Genomic DNA, 17,544 nt, shown 5'->3' on the forward strand with positions numbered 1-17,544 from the left:
AATTCGCGTCAGTTATCAATCAATTCATTGCCAACTCGCGCAGCGGCAAGAGCATCGGATGACGTCACGGCCATCTGACGGAAGTGAACCGAGAGAGAGTAGGCGATATCATTACGGACGGAGATATGTCGCGGATTTATTTTTCGAACATACGTATTCGTGGAATAGCAGGTGGCCGACGAAAAATTGCGAGAATCCGCGCGATGTGAGAACTATCATAAATTGACATTTGCCAAGTGAACGTCAAGTCCGAAAGACAGAGAGAGAGAGAGTGCCGAGATAGACTTATCCCGCGACTGTCGCGCTCAACGCAAGACGACAAAAAGAAAAAAAAAAAAAAGAAGTGATCTCGCGATGGTTCGGCGGTTGGTGGTTACGAAACGTCACGAGTGACACGAGGGTGACGACGATGACGAGTCCTTCCTTCGAGGTGCAACGCAGGGAGAACGATAACGCTCTCAGATAGGATACGACAGAAACGGAGATGAGACATCGTCGTTCATTCGCGACAACACTCGCCCAACGAAAGGACACCACCACCAGTACCTAGCGTACTCCCCGCGTGAACCTTGAACGATAGTTCAAGAAGAGTGCTCGAGGTTATAGTTATAAGCATAGTTATGCGTCTAATGTACGTTGTACGAGGTGGACGGATGAATAGTGCTACCGATTGATGCTACGTTGACAGTTCGCGGCCAGACATGTGCGCTCCTCGGCGCTCTTTAAGGTCGACCTAAGTCACGTTAGCGAGAGAGCGGGATTTTCCCCTTCGTTTCTTCAACTGGCTGTGAAAAAGTCTGCAACATAACTGTATCGAGTCCAAAGAGTTGAGTAGCGCGAACGTTATCGCGGTTTTCCTATTTTTTATTGCTCTTCTGTTGACCAAAGAGCAAGATTTTATTGGGAAAGAAATATTCAAATCATGCTCTATATTTCTATAATTTTTTGGAGTTAAGTAATTTAACACACACACACACACACACACACACACACACACATATATATATATATATATACACACACATATATATTAATACATAGAAATTGGAGTTGAGCCAATAGTGATGATATTGCTTCTTCAGCTGGTTGCACAAATTGCATTGCTATGCAGGGTTAAATGGCCAAACTTGAAATATGAATTTAGGATTTTGGAAATCCTAAATTCAAAAATAATTTTTCTTTGAAAGTATGCTCGCAAACACTTTGTTCAAGAGATATTGACTTCTTAAGTTATAGAATTATAGGAATAATTTTGAAATAATCTAGGTTTATTCTCTTTATTGTTTTACAATAATCAAAATTTAATTATTAAATGTTTTGTTGAAAATAATACCCTCTAGCTTGGAGACAAGCATTTCACTTATTAATGAGAGAACAAGTGGCTGGCTGACATTGTGCATCTATAATTTCCTTACTTGCTTGGATCATAATTGTTAATTTTGTTTTAGCTTTGTTTACTGTGCAAACACAAGCCTGTTAATGACCTTTTATCTTCAAAACAAAAAAAGAGACATTTTGACATTATTCATTTCTATAGTTTTGTAATTTAAAAAGTCAATATCTCTTGAACAAAGCATTTGCTAGCATACTTCCAGAGGAAAATTATTTATGTCTTGAGATCTTTAATTCATATTTTAAGTTTGGCCATTTAAGCTAGAAGCACATATCTGTACATATCTCTGTGTTACCTCCATAGGTATATAGATATACATACATAAAACACTGGTCAAGATGGATCAAGAAACGGTCTACGGCACGCACGAGGATAGTCATGTTGTCATGTCGGAGAAGGTGCAGTCTCTGGCGGGCAGCATCTATCAGGAATTTGAGAAGATGATAGCGAGATACGATGAGGATGTAGTGAAAGACTTGATGCCCCTGCTAGTCAATGTGTTAGAATGCCTGGATATATCCTATACCGAGAATCAAGAGCGGGAGGTAGAATTAGAGCTATTGAGGGAGGACAACGAGCAGCTCGTCACGCAGTACGAAAGGGAGAAGCAATTGAGAAAGGCGTCAGATCAGGTAATGCTTTTTTTTCTTTTTTTTTCATAGATAATCTTTAAAATCTATAAATTTGCCATTGAAATAATAATGCGACTACGAATACGTTTATCTCAGAAACTTCTGGAACTGGAAGATATAACCGAGGACGAGAGAAAGGAGCTTTTATCGAAGATTGATAGCTTGGAATCTATTGTAAGAATGCTGGAGCTGAAGACTAAGAACTCCCACGATCACGGTACAAATGCCATTGGCGTTTCCAGTCTACCCATTCACAGTTCTTCCCTCTACAGTAGAGTAGAAGATTTTTCTTTTTTTTTTTGTTTTATGTTACGTATTTTTATATATATGTGCGTATTCTTGTATGTACTGTATAATAGGGGCTGTGCAAAAAATATGGGATACAAATCTATTTTCTTTTTATTCGCGTTATTTCTTCACTTTTTTTACATTTTTTTTGTATGTGATTGACACTTCATGATAAATAATTATACATATCTTTTGTAGTATTGATGATGAATGCTTGCTCTCTATTCAAAATAAGTGATATTATCATTCAAGTTAAAGATTCTGTTGCTTATTGAATTTGTTGCTTGTGTTAATTGTTTATCGTTAGTTGTTTCATGAAACGTTTTTTAAAATATGGGATATATTCTGTCTATTTAAAAAATTGCCTCACACGGATTATACTTTGAATTACATACTAATATTTTTTCACAGTTGGCCGGCTTGAGGAAAAAGAAGCTGAATTGAAGCGCGAGTATTCCCGGCTACACGACAGATATACAGAATTGTTCAAGACCCATGTCGATTATATGGAGAGGACGAAAATGCTGGTCGGTAGCACGGAAAGATTGGAGAGTGTGTCTGCAAGTCGTGCGCCATCACGATTACCCTCCCTAGGTCTTGCTCATATGTCGCGCAGCTCCGGGCCACTCAGCTACGGTTTTCAGAGCCTGGAGGCTAGCATGAATTCCGAGGATGTTCACGAGGATATTGTACCGAACACCGCCAACTTGAGAACCGAAATGTTGGATAGTAGTAGCGAAGCCGCCATCGAAACGTCCGATAAGAGTCAGCTGACCGATCAGCCGATGCAAGAGAACAAGACTACGGCTATATCTAGACGTATGTTGTGTATGTTTGATAAAATATCTTGTTGCGAAAGATCCTTCTCGGCTTGACAACTCAACAAATTCTAAGAGTGTCACATTTCCGCAGACGAAAGTCCAGAAACGGAGATGCCACCAACTTTGATGACACCAACGACACCGACCGCCGGCACGGAGAAGCTGGCGACTACGCCGGGAGGTAGGAGCAGAACCGAAAGGGAGCAACGAAGCGGCAATACATTGTATCAGGAATTAAGTTTCCAGGATGCTGATGCTCTAGGCGAGATGGACGAGGGCGCAGACATTACTGGTATTACATTCTCACGTACATTACAGGAACATACTCGCATCTCAAAGTTTGTTTCTTGGCAAAACTAAACCGATACACTCGTTTCATTTTAGGAAGCTTGGTACATCCTGGTGAATATGCTTCATCAGGTACGCACATTCATTATATACATATTCTAAATAAATTCATATATATATATCGCTCATTCATCTTTCAAGTTAATAATTTCTAATAATGTCCTCATTTTTTCATTTGCTTCTGCGTCCTATGCTGGCTCGTGTCACACTTGCAATGCGCGCGATCGCATGACACTAACTTATCGTGCAGTCAATGACAACTTCTTTGGTAAGATATACGCTAATATTATTTCCTTATATGACATATACGTTTTTTTCCAATTATTAACATTAAATATGTGGATGAGACAGTTATTCTTAAATATGCTTCCCATATGATAATCAGTTATTGATAAAAGTTTATAAATACAGTTATGGATATTGTTTATTGCAAAATGTTTCTTCTAATTCTTCTAATATTGTATATAATTATATAAGAGAAAAATTTTAAATTGTACAAAATATTTAATTTATTTCTAGACTTATTGTTTTATGGAACATTTATCAGTTCTTTTTTTTTTTACAGGTATGGGGAAGGAAGTGGAAAATCTTATTATGGAGAACAATGAATTGCTAGCGACAAAGTAAGCGCTTTATTACTAATATACAGTAATATAATCTTTATATGTATATCGAAATAGTTCAACATTTAATATCTTTTTATAGAAACGCACTTAATGTCGTCAAAGATGACCTAATTGTTAAAGTGGACGAATTGACGAGGTAGGTTAAATATATTTTATTGCAACATGTAAATATAATTTTTAGATATATTATTAAAAACTTTAACATATTTTTTTTCTCAGCGAGCAAGAGATTTTGCGAGAGGAGGTCCGAGGCTTGCAGCAGGCGCGGGAACGATTGCGGCAACGAATCGCCGCTCTCGAGGAAGAACTGAAGAAGGCCAAGGAGGAAGCGGAGGCGGCGGCTAAAGCGACGAAGAGCGATGACGAGGAGGACGTGCCTCTGTCCCAGAGGAAGCGATTCACGCGAGTGGAGATGGCGAGGGTGCTCATGGAACGGAATCAGTACAAGGAACGCTTCATCGAACTTCAAGACGCTGTCAGGTGGACGGAGATGATAAGGGCCAGCAAGACTGTCCCTTCTAGCATCTCGGGTGGGAAGGGAGGTTCCGTATGGAAGTTGTACGTACATTCAATAACGTATTTGTCGGACTGAAGAAGAGAAGCAAGAAGGATAAAGAAACGATTAATTCGCGCATCATTTTCATTCCAGTTTTAGTAATCTCTTCACAGGCCCGGCCGATCGAGGGACGTTGGTGCGTTCAGCGCATACGTTACCGCACGTGCGGTACAGCGCACCGGCGAATCAGGTCGTTCCGGCGCCGCCCTTGGACGCTATGCGTAGACGTACGTTGAAAAGTCGCCAAGATTTTCTCGACCAAGGAGACACCATGTGAGAAATCAATCAAATTTTACTACACATGCACGTAGATAGATATATATTATACATCGACGTGAAACGCATCGAGATCTGCCTGATTTTCATCTGTTAGTTCGTTACGTTAGTTCGTTTTTTGTATAGGTTCTCGTTTTTTTCTCATACAATTTACGTCAATTTTTTAATTTTTTTAATTTTTTTAATTTTTTTTTTATTTGATCATCTTTCTGTTTAATGAGTTAATTTCTTTTTGCTCCAAGAAGAATATTTCTCGCGAATGTGAGAATTTTACAACATGATTAACGCGTAATTTTTTACTCCGATATTCTCTTATCATCAAAATTGTAATGACAAGTGCGGAAAAAGAGGTAATGCCATTTTATAATTCATACGGGGCAGAATTTATTAAAAGAACTTCGTATATATAATTGTCTGAATTGCTCATCTTTGCAGATTAGAATCCTCTTTGGTCAGTTGGGATCCGTAATCATGTCACGATTCACGGTATTAGTCTCAATTGCACTAAAGAGACGTGAGTCTTTTCTGAATAATTTACCCAGTTAATTGACGGGATTTGCAGTATATGTGTTAACCAATGTTTGCTTAATTTTGTAATCATCAATTTGACTCTTTTTACAAACATCTAGATTTTTTATCAGATTTTAATAGTATTATCGAAATTGAAATACTGTATCGTTTTAAAATATTAAAATTATTCCTTTTCTTCTCGTTCTTTTTTAATTAATATAAATTAATTTATTTTTACAATTAAATCTCTTATCAAGAATTCGTTAAATCAAGTCTTATTAAGTTTTAGCATGATTTGTATATTATACCATGATGTATACATTGCTCATAAGAGTGCAATATAATTTTGCACTAATTATGCCATTAGATAGATCATTAACTTTTCTCATAGTAATGTTTGAACAAAGAAAAGACATAACTTTGTAAATACAAGTTTGTACAATTTTTGAAGAACAAATAATAATATGCGATCATTATTGATCGACAGAAATAAATGAAGTTTTGATTACGTTATAAACTTGGCCTTTATTTCACTCTTGTTACTGCGCTTTTGGTCTTTTTGTTGTTCGGGTTTCGACCTTGCCTCTCCCTCGTGGCGTTATCAAGAGATACCTGGTTTTTCTGGCTTTGGGTGGGATGCTTGTTGGTCAGCAGGTAAATCTGTTCCGCTAACTACTTCTAACTACTTCCGCTTCAACATCAGAATCTAAAAAGTATATACAATAGATATATCCATAGATCTATACCTATAATACATACCTTTATGCGCTAATGAATATACTGTTGGCTATGAAGATGAAGGGAATCAAACGGTCGGAGGATATATATATGGAAGAGATGTGTATGTGAAATGGATGGTCGGAGATATCGGATTGTACAGCCAATAACAGTCGCACAGTTTGTTAAGAACTCGGGGGAAAAGTTTCGACAATCTTCTCCCCTGTTTTTTCCCTCTCCCTTCGAAACTCGCGAGCGTGCGAATAATTAAAGGTACGATTCGTATCGTCTTTGCAGATCGTCCGAGAAGCTCGTAGCGAGACGCGCGAGCGAACGAAGGGAGCAGTATCGTCAGGTGCGTGCTCACGTCAAGAAAGAGGACGGTCGTCTGCAAGCTTACGGATGGAGCTTACCGGGAAAACCAAGCGCTCCCGTCAGACAACCCCCTGTTCCAGTGCCGGTGTACTGTCGACCTTTGCAGGAAACCGAGCCGGGCATGAAAGTTCGTATTATCCCCTCTCTCCTTCCTTCTTTTTTTTGGATTCAAATTGTAAAATTAATATTTAAATTGATATTTAATATACTTTTTTTTTCGAAAATATAATTTAAATTAGTTATCAAAATATGTGAATGATTTAGAGATATCTAGTTTTATTCACACAAAAAAAATTTTTATCCTTATATTTATATTTTTATTATTATATATTTATTATTATTATATTTATTATTATATTATATTTATTATTATATTTATATTTTTAAAAGAATATAGAAAAAAATATCAAGTTTTATTGACTGTAATAATAAATATTTCAATCAGATCTGGTGTGGCGCCGGTGTGAATCTGAGCGGCGGTAAAACGCGCGATGGCGGGTGCATGGTCGGCGGAAGTGTGTTCTACGCTGCCGAGGCCCAAGAAACGATCGGCAACGCGAAGACGGAGGCCGAGGACGCCGTCGAGCATCTGGACAAGGAGCTTCAGGAGAGCGAGAATCGGCGACTCGAGGCGGAACGATGGGAGCAACAATTGAGCTCGCTCGTGTGGATCTGCACTTCGACCCAAAAGATGTCCAAGGTCACCGTGATAGACGCGAACAATCCGGCGGACATTCTCGAGGTGTTCAATGTTTGTCAGGGACATTTGCTCTGCATCGCGAGCGTGCCCGGTGCCAAGGAGAGCGATTATGCGCAATCCTCGAACGAGAACTCTATTCGCAATTCGGTGAACGGCAGCAGTACGACGAACGATAGCGAGAACAACAACGGTGCTCAAGAGGACGTTACAAATGCGAATGAGAACGCCGAGCAGAATAACGGTCGAAAGAATCATCCGGATAACGATGTTGCGGTTGATAAGAATAAAAACGAATCTGACAATCAGTCGGAGGATCAGGCGAACGAGAATACTACCGAAAAAACTGCCGAGATGGATCAGAACTCCACGACGAACGAGCCCCAGAGTCTGGAGAGTATAGATAGCGAAACCGCGAATCTGGGCAAGGTACACTTTGTACGATGCAACGTAGAAGCGCATCCTGCGCGATTGAACGACAAAGATATCGTGAACGAGGAGGAAGCGAAGGAGGAAATCATCAAGGAGGAGACACCCATCGAGAAGATGTCATCCATACAACCGACCATGTGGCTCGGAGCCCAAAACGGCGCGGTTTTCGTTCATTCTGCCGTTGCCAAGTGGTCGGTGTGCTTGCATTCTGTGAAATTGAAGGACGCGGCATTAGCTATCGTGTACGTAATCCTTTCAGTGATGGAGGGGACACATACAAAAATTCAAGCGATAAAATCCTTCAACTTAATTTATTTAATTTCTTAATTTTCTTAATTTTAATTCTAAAGAATGTGGTTGATCAAAATTAACTTACCTGCATAAGTAGATGCGAGATTAATGAAAGCCTTTTCTCAATAGACACGTACAAGGCCGAGTTCTGGTCGCTTTAGCGGATGGAACTGTAGCAATATTCCGTCGAGGTGCGGACGGACAATGGGATCTGTCTCAGTATCATGTGATTACGCTTGGTAGCCCTCAACACTCTATCAGATGCATGACCGCAGTTAGCGGTAAAACCGTGTGGTGTGGATACAGAAACAAGATCCACGTGATAGATCCTATTTCGATGACACTTGAGGTATAAGAACCTTAATCATCATCAACCTGATATCAACATGCAAAGATTATTGGAGAAGAAAATTCTGACGATTTAATAAAATTCTTATTTTCCAGTGCACAGTGGACGCACATCCTCGCAGAGAGTCTCAGGTGCGGCAATTGGCGTGGCTGGGCGACGGCGTGTGGATCAGCATCAGGCTAGATTCGACGTTAAGACTCTATCACGCTCATACGTATCAACATCTTCAAGACGTCGACATAGAGCCATACGTCAGCAAGATGCTCGGTACGGGAAAACTGGGATTTTCCTTTGTACGCATTACCGCTCTGCTTATTTCTTCGAATAGGCTGTGGATTGGCACCGGCAACGGAGTGATAATCTCAGTACCGCTGTCGGAAAGTAAGTTTGCAGCAGCTTGAAGCAGACGATGTCGGCAGACAAAATTGACACTATATTCCCATAATACTCTTGCAGGCGCGGGCGGTTCAATGACGGTGTCCAGAGTTCAGACCGGCGGTAATAAAGGCGACGCACCCGGCGTCGGAGTCAGGATCTTCGCGTCGGAACGAGGTGTCACACCGGGAAGCTTCATACCTTATTGCAGTATGGCCCATGCCCAACTCAGTTTTCACGGACACAGGGACGCCGTCAAAATGTTCGTCGCTGTACCCGGTAAGCTTCAAATAATCAGAATATCGTCGATCTTTTTTTTTTTACACAAGAGATTTTTTTAAATCTCGTTTTCAAATCAAATCTTTTTCTTAGGTCACGGTGGTCAGAGCGCGGTGACGGATGGGACGCAACCTGCGATGCTCGTTCTCTCCGGTGGTGAGGGTTATATCGATTTCAGGGTCGGTGAGTAAATGTTTGTCTGTAAAAAAATTTTGCGATTTTCTTAATTGCATGTCTTAAATAAATCCAACTGTAGCGTAAAAAATTAAGTAAACTTTTATCTTTTGTGCGAAAATCAGTAAGGATTTCCTGATCTGATCACGATTCACATCTTAGATAACAGATTATTGTAATTTCAGCGGATGAGGCTGAAGACGAGAGTGATGTGGCAACACACCTAATTGTGTGGCAAATGGTCAGGTATGCCCCCAGAGACAGAGAGAGACGCAAGAAGAATTTGATCGACTTCTATATCTCAATTTGAATTAGCAATTTATTTATCTATTCTGATAAACGTCATGTCATTAATCCTCGATGCATCCTTTACTAATGGAACAATATTTTCCACTGTTGCACGATACAACAAAGTTTGACTAACAACAGCATTTTTATACATTTTTTACATATTCGTAAATTACTATGGGATATCGAGTTCATACACAGATTATGCCTGTGTAAACATCAAACGTGTTCAAGATTAATTCAGAAGAATTCTTTATCAGTACAATCTGGAAATTCTCACACAATTTCGATGCAAAATCTCCGATCTCTCGCTTCTCTCGTTGAAGAGAAGAATCTAGCACTCTGATCTTTTATGCAATTGTATATCATGCATTATTTCTTTTATTCTCTGGGGGTTGGGCTTTTCCATCTGTCGTGTACAAATGTCACCACTCATTCTGTCCTCTCCTTCATTCGAATACTTGTTTGCTTTAGTGGAAGCGTTTACATTTTATAATCACTCTTATAGGTGATGGGGAAGAGACGGAAGAAGGCATGGATCGGTCGAACGCTACGGTCAACAATGGAGCTGAGGAGCATGGCGAGCAGAGTCACCTGATTGTGTGGCAAGTGCAGTGTCCCTTACCAATGAACGGCTAGCCTAAAGAGGAAGCGGATTCGCTGGAGGATTTAGTTTTGTGTAGTGCAACATTACACTCGTCGTCAATGGATCATCAATGGATCATAAATTGCGAATCATTGATATTTGCTGCGAGCTAATGTGCTACACCTACATCTAGATATACATATATATAAAGGTCGTAGCAGAATATGTTAATAATTCCCAAGATAATTATCACAATTTTTCATATTAGTAGAGCAGAGACAAATCTTTTTTTTTTCCAAATCATCAAACAGTTATCTTCACAAGATTCATAAGTAAAATCTGCAAATTGAGATTTTTGAGTGAAGTCTATAAATCGTATCGATACAATCTGGAGTCCCTCGCACAGTTTCGATGCAAAATCTCCGATATTCTCGCTTATCTTGTAATTAAATCGTATCCTTATCAACTTAAAGCTTACATACGTATGATTCGAATGAGTCTTAGGATCGAATTATTTAATTAAATAATTACGATACTTGTCGAAAGATTTTTCTCTCGCGATGAGTGTTCATTTCAGAGATATCACGTTCTACGTGATGGATAGAGAGCGTTATTTTTCTGCCGATAATTGTGATAATATGCGATGGCGACATTGCAGGTCGCGACATAAGGTCTGAAGCTGCCGTGTATGACATTGCTCCATTGCTGTAATAAATATCTGTTCAAAGTACTTCGCGCATGTACCTGTCGAAGACAGGCAGAATATTTCGCCGCTTATACACGCGATACATGAGAAATAAGGTGCGTGCAATCTCAGGCAGTCTTTTTAGGTGTAACATAATATTAATTTCCTCGTCGGAGAGAGTATATTATTTTCCTGACCTAATCAATTTTATTCGCGTACGTCGTGTTGAGCGCAATATAACGATAATAATATATATACATAATTATATATAATAATAATTAATATATAATATATATTCCTCTTCTCTCTTGATCAAGCATCGTCAAATCGTGCCCGGTGAAACGTAGAATTTTTCTGCGATTTACACGATTCATTTATTAGGAATGCGACGCATCAATGATGTAAATAACAATAAAATGTTTATATAGCGCCCCATGTGTGTGTGTGCGTGCGTGTTAGATTCGTTATTTAATTTTGATCGGAGTCATTTTATAAGTATGTAAGACACCCCCCCTGGTCTCTCTATATTCTTACAACTTTATAACTCCAACTCTTTAGTACGCTGCCAAAGAAATGGGACGACGATCCAATTATGTGTTGTTTATATTATTTACAACGAGAATTATGCTTCGAACGCGTATGCTCTTGTGTTTTTCCGCTCTTGGCCGAGTCGTCATCGATAACAACCGGATTGATACTGAATTGTAAATCGCCACGTCGAAATGACATTCCCCCAATCCTTCGACTATTTAGATACGTGCAATAAGAGAGCTACGCACTATCGCGCGAGCTGGCTTTTAATGTCGAGCTCGGAATTGTACCTGGCTCAGGTGGCGTTGTGTAACGGCATTAATAAACGGAAAAGTTACAGAACTAAATCTTATCCCGCGATTTAGCTACCCAATCCTTTTATCGAATTGAAAATTTGCGAAAGATCGCATCGCCTGAATTTCTTATAGTTTTTTTCTAAAATGTGAAGAGTAATATTTTATATATATATATATATATATATATATATATATATATATATATATATATATATGCTATAAAGTATGATGTAATAATATATTATTACATATTATGCTATATATAGGATATATATATCTCCCATACAAAAAAGGGAATCGATCACGTAACTTTTTCCCTAAGGCGGAAACGTGAAAAATTTTCCCATGGAAATTAATGGTAAAATTTTTCACTTTTCATGTTTCCACTCTAGGGAAAAAGTTACATGATCAACCTCCCAGCAGACGTCTTTTTTTAACAGCAGATGCTTTGATCAATTTTAGAATCCATTTTTTCCTCAGTGAAGAAAAAATTGTCACTTTTTACAAATTTCCCATTTTTACCATTATATATCTTAAACCTTAAATTAAAAAATTCTATTAAAATAAAAAAATCTCTGAAATTAAAGAATGTAATTTTGTTATCTTAATGATTTTGCAAAATTTAATTTGCGAAAAACTTCTTTTTTTCTAATCTTTTATACCTCAGAAATTGACCCTTCGATATTTTTGATAAAGAAAAATTGTTTTCAGAGAAACTGCTATTAAAAAAATATCCGGTGGTTTTAGGACATCCTAACGTGTGTGCGCGCGCGTGTGAGTGTGTGTCATGATTAAAATATAGCAGAATTCACACACAACTTATTTTTTTTCTTCATTTTATCGATATTTTACTTTACTAATATCTATTAATTTTTTCTGAAATTATTCCGAAAAAATTCTCCGCAGCTGGATCTGTAATTTCTGTAGATATAAATTCTGTAAATATTTTTCATTGCAATAAGGAATATTGCTAGATTCTTCATAAAAAAAAGAAAAATATATTGAAATAATATATTAAAGTAATTTTAAAATAAGAATAGCTATGTGTTTAATATAGCATTTAATATATCTTATATATTATTAGCATAACAAACGAAATAGTAATAAAATATATTATAATAGATTCTCTGAGAAAGGCACTCTATTTACGTTATACATCCCTAATTTTTATTGTTAATACTTCTACACATGCGCGAAAAACATGTGCGCACGTGCACATGGTGTAAATCTAACCCTAACTGTCTTTAACCTAACTTGTATATACGGTGCATTTTATAATTGGAATTCTGTTTTAGAAGGTATCATTTATATGTATATATATATATATATTTTTTTTGCCAAAATATTGAAAAATAGTTTTCTTGAAAAAATTAATTTTTACGAAAATTAAAAATTAATTTAAATCAAAAAATAAAATTAATAAATTAATAAATTAAAGAATTTAATTTTGAATATCAATAAATTCTTTAAATTGTGTGTATAAGGACATTACAATCTTAAAAGAAATTAATTTGAAAAAAATGTTACCATTATACCTTTTGCTTTATATATTTAATATATAATATATACACACTAATATATATAATATAAAATATTATAAAATATATAATAATGTGTAATATATATATAATATCATTCATAACATATATTTTTATATATAGAGTGTGACTAGATTTTATATATTGAATGATATTTATACAGGCACAATGGCTAAATCACATGGCTCTACTAAAAGCTTGTGAAAGCAGGACTTTAATCGTTCGGGGCACAGCATGAATCCTGAACGTTCCACGGAAGAATTGAAAAGAGTTGTTGAACTACGAACAAAAGCGACTATTAAAAGATTATAGATGTATCGTAATCAGAAACGCAATTGTTCTGGTAGGATCATTAGTCCTGTGCTCTTTCAAGGCTGGAACACTTCTGGAACTATGTTGTGGAACCGTCTTGGAGATGGTTTGGTAATTCGAATCATCTCGCAGAATGTTCTACAAAAATTCCAAAATGAATTGTGAACTGCTATGAAGAATCCCTATAATGTCATCTTGAAATCGACTCACTTGCCTATAACTTTACTTCAGCAAAAGGCAGCGAATGCGAGAGTATACTTGTTAGATACAGAAAGTTTTTGAAAGTGTTTTTGATCCAAAAAAGATCAGAAAGAGACCCAATTTGACGATAATGTCCTATGACGAATTGAAAAAATCGGCCGAAGAAAAAGAAGATACTTACAAAAAGGAGAAGGATACCAAAGATTATGATCTAGTTCGCGAGGATACTGGTGTAAAAAATGCGCAGAGGGAATGAATCATGGGAGCGAGGTAAAGTAAGAGGATATGGAACGAGCTATACAAAGTCATTGACCCTGCGGATATTATTCTGCAAGTATTGGACGCGAGGGATCTGATGGGGACTAGGTCTTCTCCCGTGGAGAAATTTCTAAAGACTGAAAAATCTTACAAACATCTGATTTATTTTAAATAAAGTAGATTTAGTACCAACGTGGGTCTCGCAAAAATGGGTGGCAATTCTAATATGGCAAGGAATATCCAACAGTTGCCTTTCACGCATCCTTGAAGCATCCGTTTGGCAATGGTTCCCTGATAAATCTGTTTAGGCAGTTTTCGAAATTGCATGTTGATAAAAAGCATAGATCAGCATAGTCTTATAAGATATCCTAATAGGATAACAGGAAAGAGTTCTATTATAAATACTTTGCATTCCAAAAAAATCTGCAAAGTAGCGCCTATAGCGGTGAGACAAAGGTATGGCAGTATATAACTCTCATGCGCCGTATGTATCTGATAGATTGTCCTGGTGTCGTCTATCTGTCGACAGAAATCGATACAGAAAAGGTGTTGAAGGGCGGAGGGTGGAACTTGTTCAGAAGATTACATTGCTTCCATTCTGGAGAGAGTGAAACCAGAGTATATTTATAAAACATATAGAATAGATAAGTGGGAAGATCACATCGACTTCATAGAAAAATTGGCTCGTCGATGCGATAATCTGTTAGAGAAAGGAGAACCGGATACAATAGTCGCATGTATGATATTGAACGTGGTAAACTGCCATTTTATGTTTAACCAACAGAGCCAATATAGAATAATAGATGGTAGTAATAGATAGAATATGTATCTGCATATATTTTACAGTATAGTACAAACATCAGTAGAGGACGGTTTTTCATGTTTTGATTGTCTGCTCCAAATTAGCTTTAACGTCTTTGTTTCTTTGTTTTTTGAAATTTCTATTCTAAATTTATTCCATTCTAAATTTATCCAATTTCTCATGAAATGGACGGAAGAAGAATCTGTGGAACAGTAGTGGTCAAGCCTATTATCTGTAAAGGCTGCAATGTGGCATCTCATCCGTCTTGTGTCTCCCGAACCGATCATCCACACACGAATGGGCAATTTGTAAACTGCAAGGACACAGAAGTAAATTCCACTCTTCTTAACGCAATTAAAAAAACGATGCGTTCGGAATTTGATATCTTCCGCAGCGAAATAAGAGAAATGTACAGAGCTGATATGCTTAAAATTGCGGAAGATATTCAGAACCTGTCAAAACGCATTGATCATCTGGAAAATCAACTTGTGGATCTCCAACCGGCTTCCTCTTTATCATTCGAAGAGGATATTATTGAAGAAATGGAGGATAGAAAAAAAAGAGCAACCAACCTCATATTTTTCAATCTCGATGAGTCTCAGGGAAATGACTGCACGGATGTCAACCTGGTTAAGGATATTATTGGTGTGATTCAACCGAATAATACTCTTGGAGTGAAGACTATGCGACTTGGAACGAAATCCCAGGGTCGCTCTCGTCCACTGCGAGTCTCTTTACCTAGCGAGCAGGATGCGCGTGAAATTCTACGGAACAAATCGCGTTACTCTGGTCCAGTCAAAATCGCTCAGGACCAAACACTTAAACAGAGAAAACATTTAAAGAACTTGCAATCTGAATTAAAATTATTAAAAGATGCGGGTGAAGTTAATAAAACAATCCGATATAAGAATGGTGTGCCTAAAATTGTTAACAGCAATCGCAATATAATTTCAAAAAACGGAATCAGTTCCCTTTAGTTTATTATCAAAATGTGCGTGGCTTAAGAACAAAATTGTGTGATCTCGGTTGCGCTTTATCGACCGCGACTGAGAACTTCGATATTATAATATTAGTTGAGACATGGCTAAATGATAACATTACTGATGTAGAATTAGGTTTTGATAATTTTAATATCTTTCGCGTGGACAGTGATTCTATTAATAGTGATTATTTGCGTGGAGGCGACATTTTAATTGTGGTTAAAAATCATTTATTTAGTTGAGTCTTGAAATTGTCTGTTGCGAGCGTTGAGCAGTTATTTGTTGACCTTCGGCTTGAAGATAAACACATAATTATCGGGACTGTTTATGTACCCCCAACGTTAGATTCTTCTGTTTATGAGTCACATTGTCTTTCCCGTTGAAGAGGTCATGACTGTGCTATCTGATGCTGATTTTTTAATTGCCGGCGATTATAACTTGCCCCGTACCCACTGGCATAATAATGAAGATTACTTATTATATAATATAGACCACGGTGGTCAAATGCATGAGCAGGCTAATACTGTCATGCATTTCTTTAATGAATTTAATTTATATTAGGATAATGATATTCTCAATGTGAATCATAATACATTAGATTTGGTATTCTCTACATTGCATGATATCTCAGTGTTACCGGCAGCGGAGTCATTATGCGACCTAGATTATTGCAATTTCAGTAGTTACGAATCTCCTACTGTACCATAATTTTATTAACTCAGCTATTGAGGGAGGTTCCCAAGTCGATGCCATATATACTGATTTTAGAAAAACTTTCGATAGCGTTGATCACACTTTATTAATGTATAAATTGCGCGCATTTGGCATTGACGGAGTTATGTTAAAATGGCTGTCAAGCTTTATTATGAACAGAACCCAAATTGTTAAATTCAAAAATTGCTTCTCCAGAGAAATAACTGCCACTTCAGGCGTACCTCAAGGATCGCATTTGGGTCCATTTTTGTTTAATTTATTCATAAATGATATTAAAGAAGCTTTTAAACACTGTGATTTCTTGTTGTATGCAGATGATCTAAAAATTTTTTGTCGGATTGACAGTCCTGAGGACGCGGATCTTTTACAGTATGATTTTTCTCACTTAGATTCTTGGAGTAATGCGAATAGATTACACTTCAACATATCCAAATGCAGCGTAATTCATTTTAATCGCAAAAAGAAACCGTATGTACACAGTTATTCGCTGGCTGGAACCCTTCTCTCGGTAGCTGATTCTATTCGTGACTTAGGCATTATATTCTCCGCTGATTTATCTTTTACACAACACATTCAGGCCATCACAAGCCGTGCGTTCGAAAGGCTTGGATTTGTTATGCGGCCTTGTAAATACTTTAATAACATTAAGACATTGAAATTATTATTTTGCTCGCTGGTTAGACCACAGTTGGAACATGTTACTACTATCTGGGCCCCTTACCAAATTAAATATTGCGTAATGATTGAAAAGATTCAACATCGTTTCCTTCGGAGAACTAGCTTTTTCACAGATAATCCAATGTCTTATTCCAACCACTCTTACGATTTAATGTTAAATAAGCTCAAGTTGTTATCGAAGACAGAAGTAGATATTTGAACTTACTATTCCTCTATAAATTAATTAATGGGTATATTATCTGTCCAGACTTACTAGAACGTGTAAAGCTACATATCCCAGCGAGAACTAAGAAATAACTTAATTTTTTATGAGGAGGCGCACCGTTCTTCCTACGGTAAATTCAAGCCGTTAAATCGTCTATGTTTACAGGCTAATGAATTTTTTGATCGTGTGGATTTCTTCCAAGCATCTCTTACTTCGTTTAAGCGATCGTTACTTTATGTTTTTGTTAATTCTTTCTAATTTTAGTTTATTCTTACATTTATTAATGGTATCTTTAATCTCATTAATGTTATCTTATTCTTATCAATGTTAT

General features: G+C 37.2%; 2 protein-coding genes, 1 long non-coding RNA gene and 1 pseudogene across 9 annotated transcripts; 3 read left to right on the forward strand and 1 right to left on the reverse strand.

The window, feature by feature from the left end:
- The first annotated feature begins 52 nt into the window (after nucleotides 1-52).
- Nucleotides 53-11,576, forward strand: LOC126852666 (JNK-interacting protein 3). 7 transcript variants are annotated; one of them, XM_050597687.1, is made up of 19 exons: nucleotides 53-826; nucleotides 1,697-2,025; nucleotides 2,122-2,296; nucleotides 2,725-3,141; nucleotides 3,226-3,426; nucleotides 3,519-3,554; nucleotides 3,733-3,750; nucleotides 4,048-4,105; nucleotides 4,188-4,244; nucleotides 4,328-4,666; nucleotides 4,758-4,937; nucleotides 6,465-6,669; nucleotides 6,988-7,913; nucleotides 8,092-8,311; nucleotides 8,407-8,692; nucleotides 8,768-8,965; nucleotides 9,059-9,148; nucleotides 9,325-9,385; nucleotides 9,936-10,081. In XM_050597687.1, exons 2-19 carry the CDS (start codon nucleotides 1,732-1,734, stop codon nucleotides 9,937-9,939), a joined length of 3,765 nt encoding a protein of 1,254 aa, XP_050453644.1. In that variant the 5' UTR covers nucleotides 53-826; nucleotides 1,697-1,731; the 3' UTR covers nucleotides 9,940-10,081. The 7 variants fall into 7 exon arrangements, with proteins under 7 accessions (XP_050453644.1, XP_050453640.1, XP_050453642.1 ...); XM_050597681.1 differs by lacking the exon at nucleotides 9,325-9,385 and having other exon boundaries at nucleotides 54-826; nucleotides 9,936-11,576; XM_050597682.1 differs by lacking the exon at nucleotides 9,325-9,385 and having other exon boundaries at nucleotides 55-826; nucleotides 2,725-3,132; nucleotides 9,936-11,576.
- Nucleotides 5,100-6,458, reverse strand: LOC126852692 (uncharacterized). Its single transcript, XR_007687865.1, has 2 exons — nucleotides 6,210-6,458; nucleotides 5,100-6,156 (listed from the first exon to the last, which is right to left on the reverse strand). It is a non-coding gene; the product is annotated as an uncharacterized LOC126852692 (long non-coding RNA).
- Nucleotides 11,577-13,231: 1,655 nt separating the features above from the next.
- On the forward strand, nucleotides 13,232-14,611 carry LOC126852883 (nucleolar GTP-binding protein 2-like; annotated as a pseudogene).
- A 203-nt stretch (nucleotides 14,612-14,814) lies between these two features.
- On the forward strand, nucleotides 14,815-16,510 carry LOC126852886 (uncharacterized). The gene has a single exon (XM_050598169.1). The coding sequence runs from the start codon at nucleotides 14,822-14,824 to the stop codon at nucleotides 15,611-15,613; it is 792 nt and encodes a 263-aa protein (XP_050454126.1). The 5' UTR covers nucleotides 14,815-14,821; the 3' UTR covers nucleotides 15,614-16,510.
- Nucleotides 16,511-17,544: the final 1,034 nt, after the last annotated feature.

Source organism: Cataglyphis hispanica, chromosome 11 (genome assembly GCF_021464435.1).
Source record: "Cataglyphis hispanica isolate Lineage 1 chromosome 11, ULB_Chis1_1.0, whole genome shotgun sequence".
NCBI lineage: Eukaryota > Metazoa > Arthropoda > Insecta > Hymenoptera > Formicidae > Cataglyphis > Cataglyphis hispanica.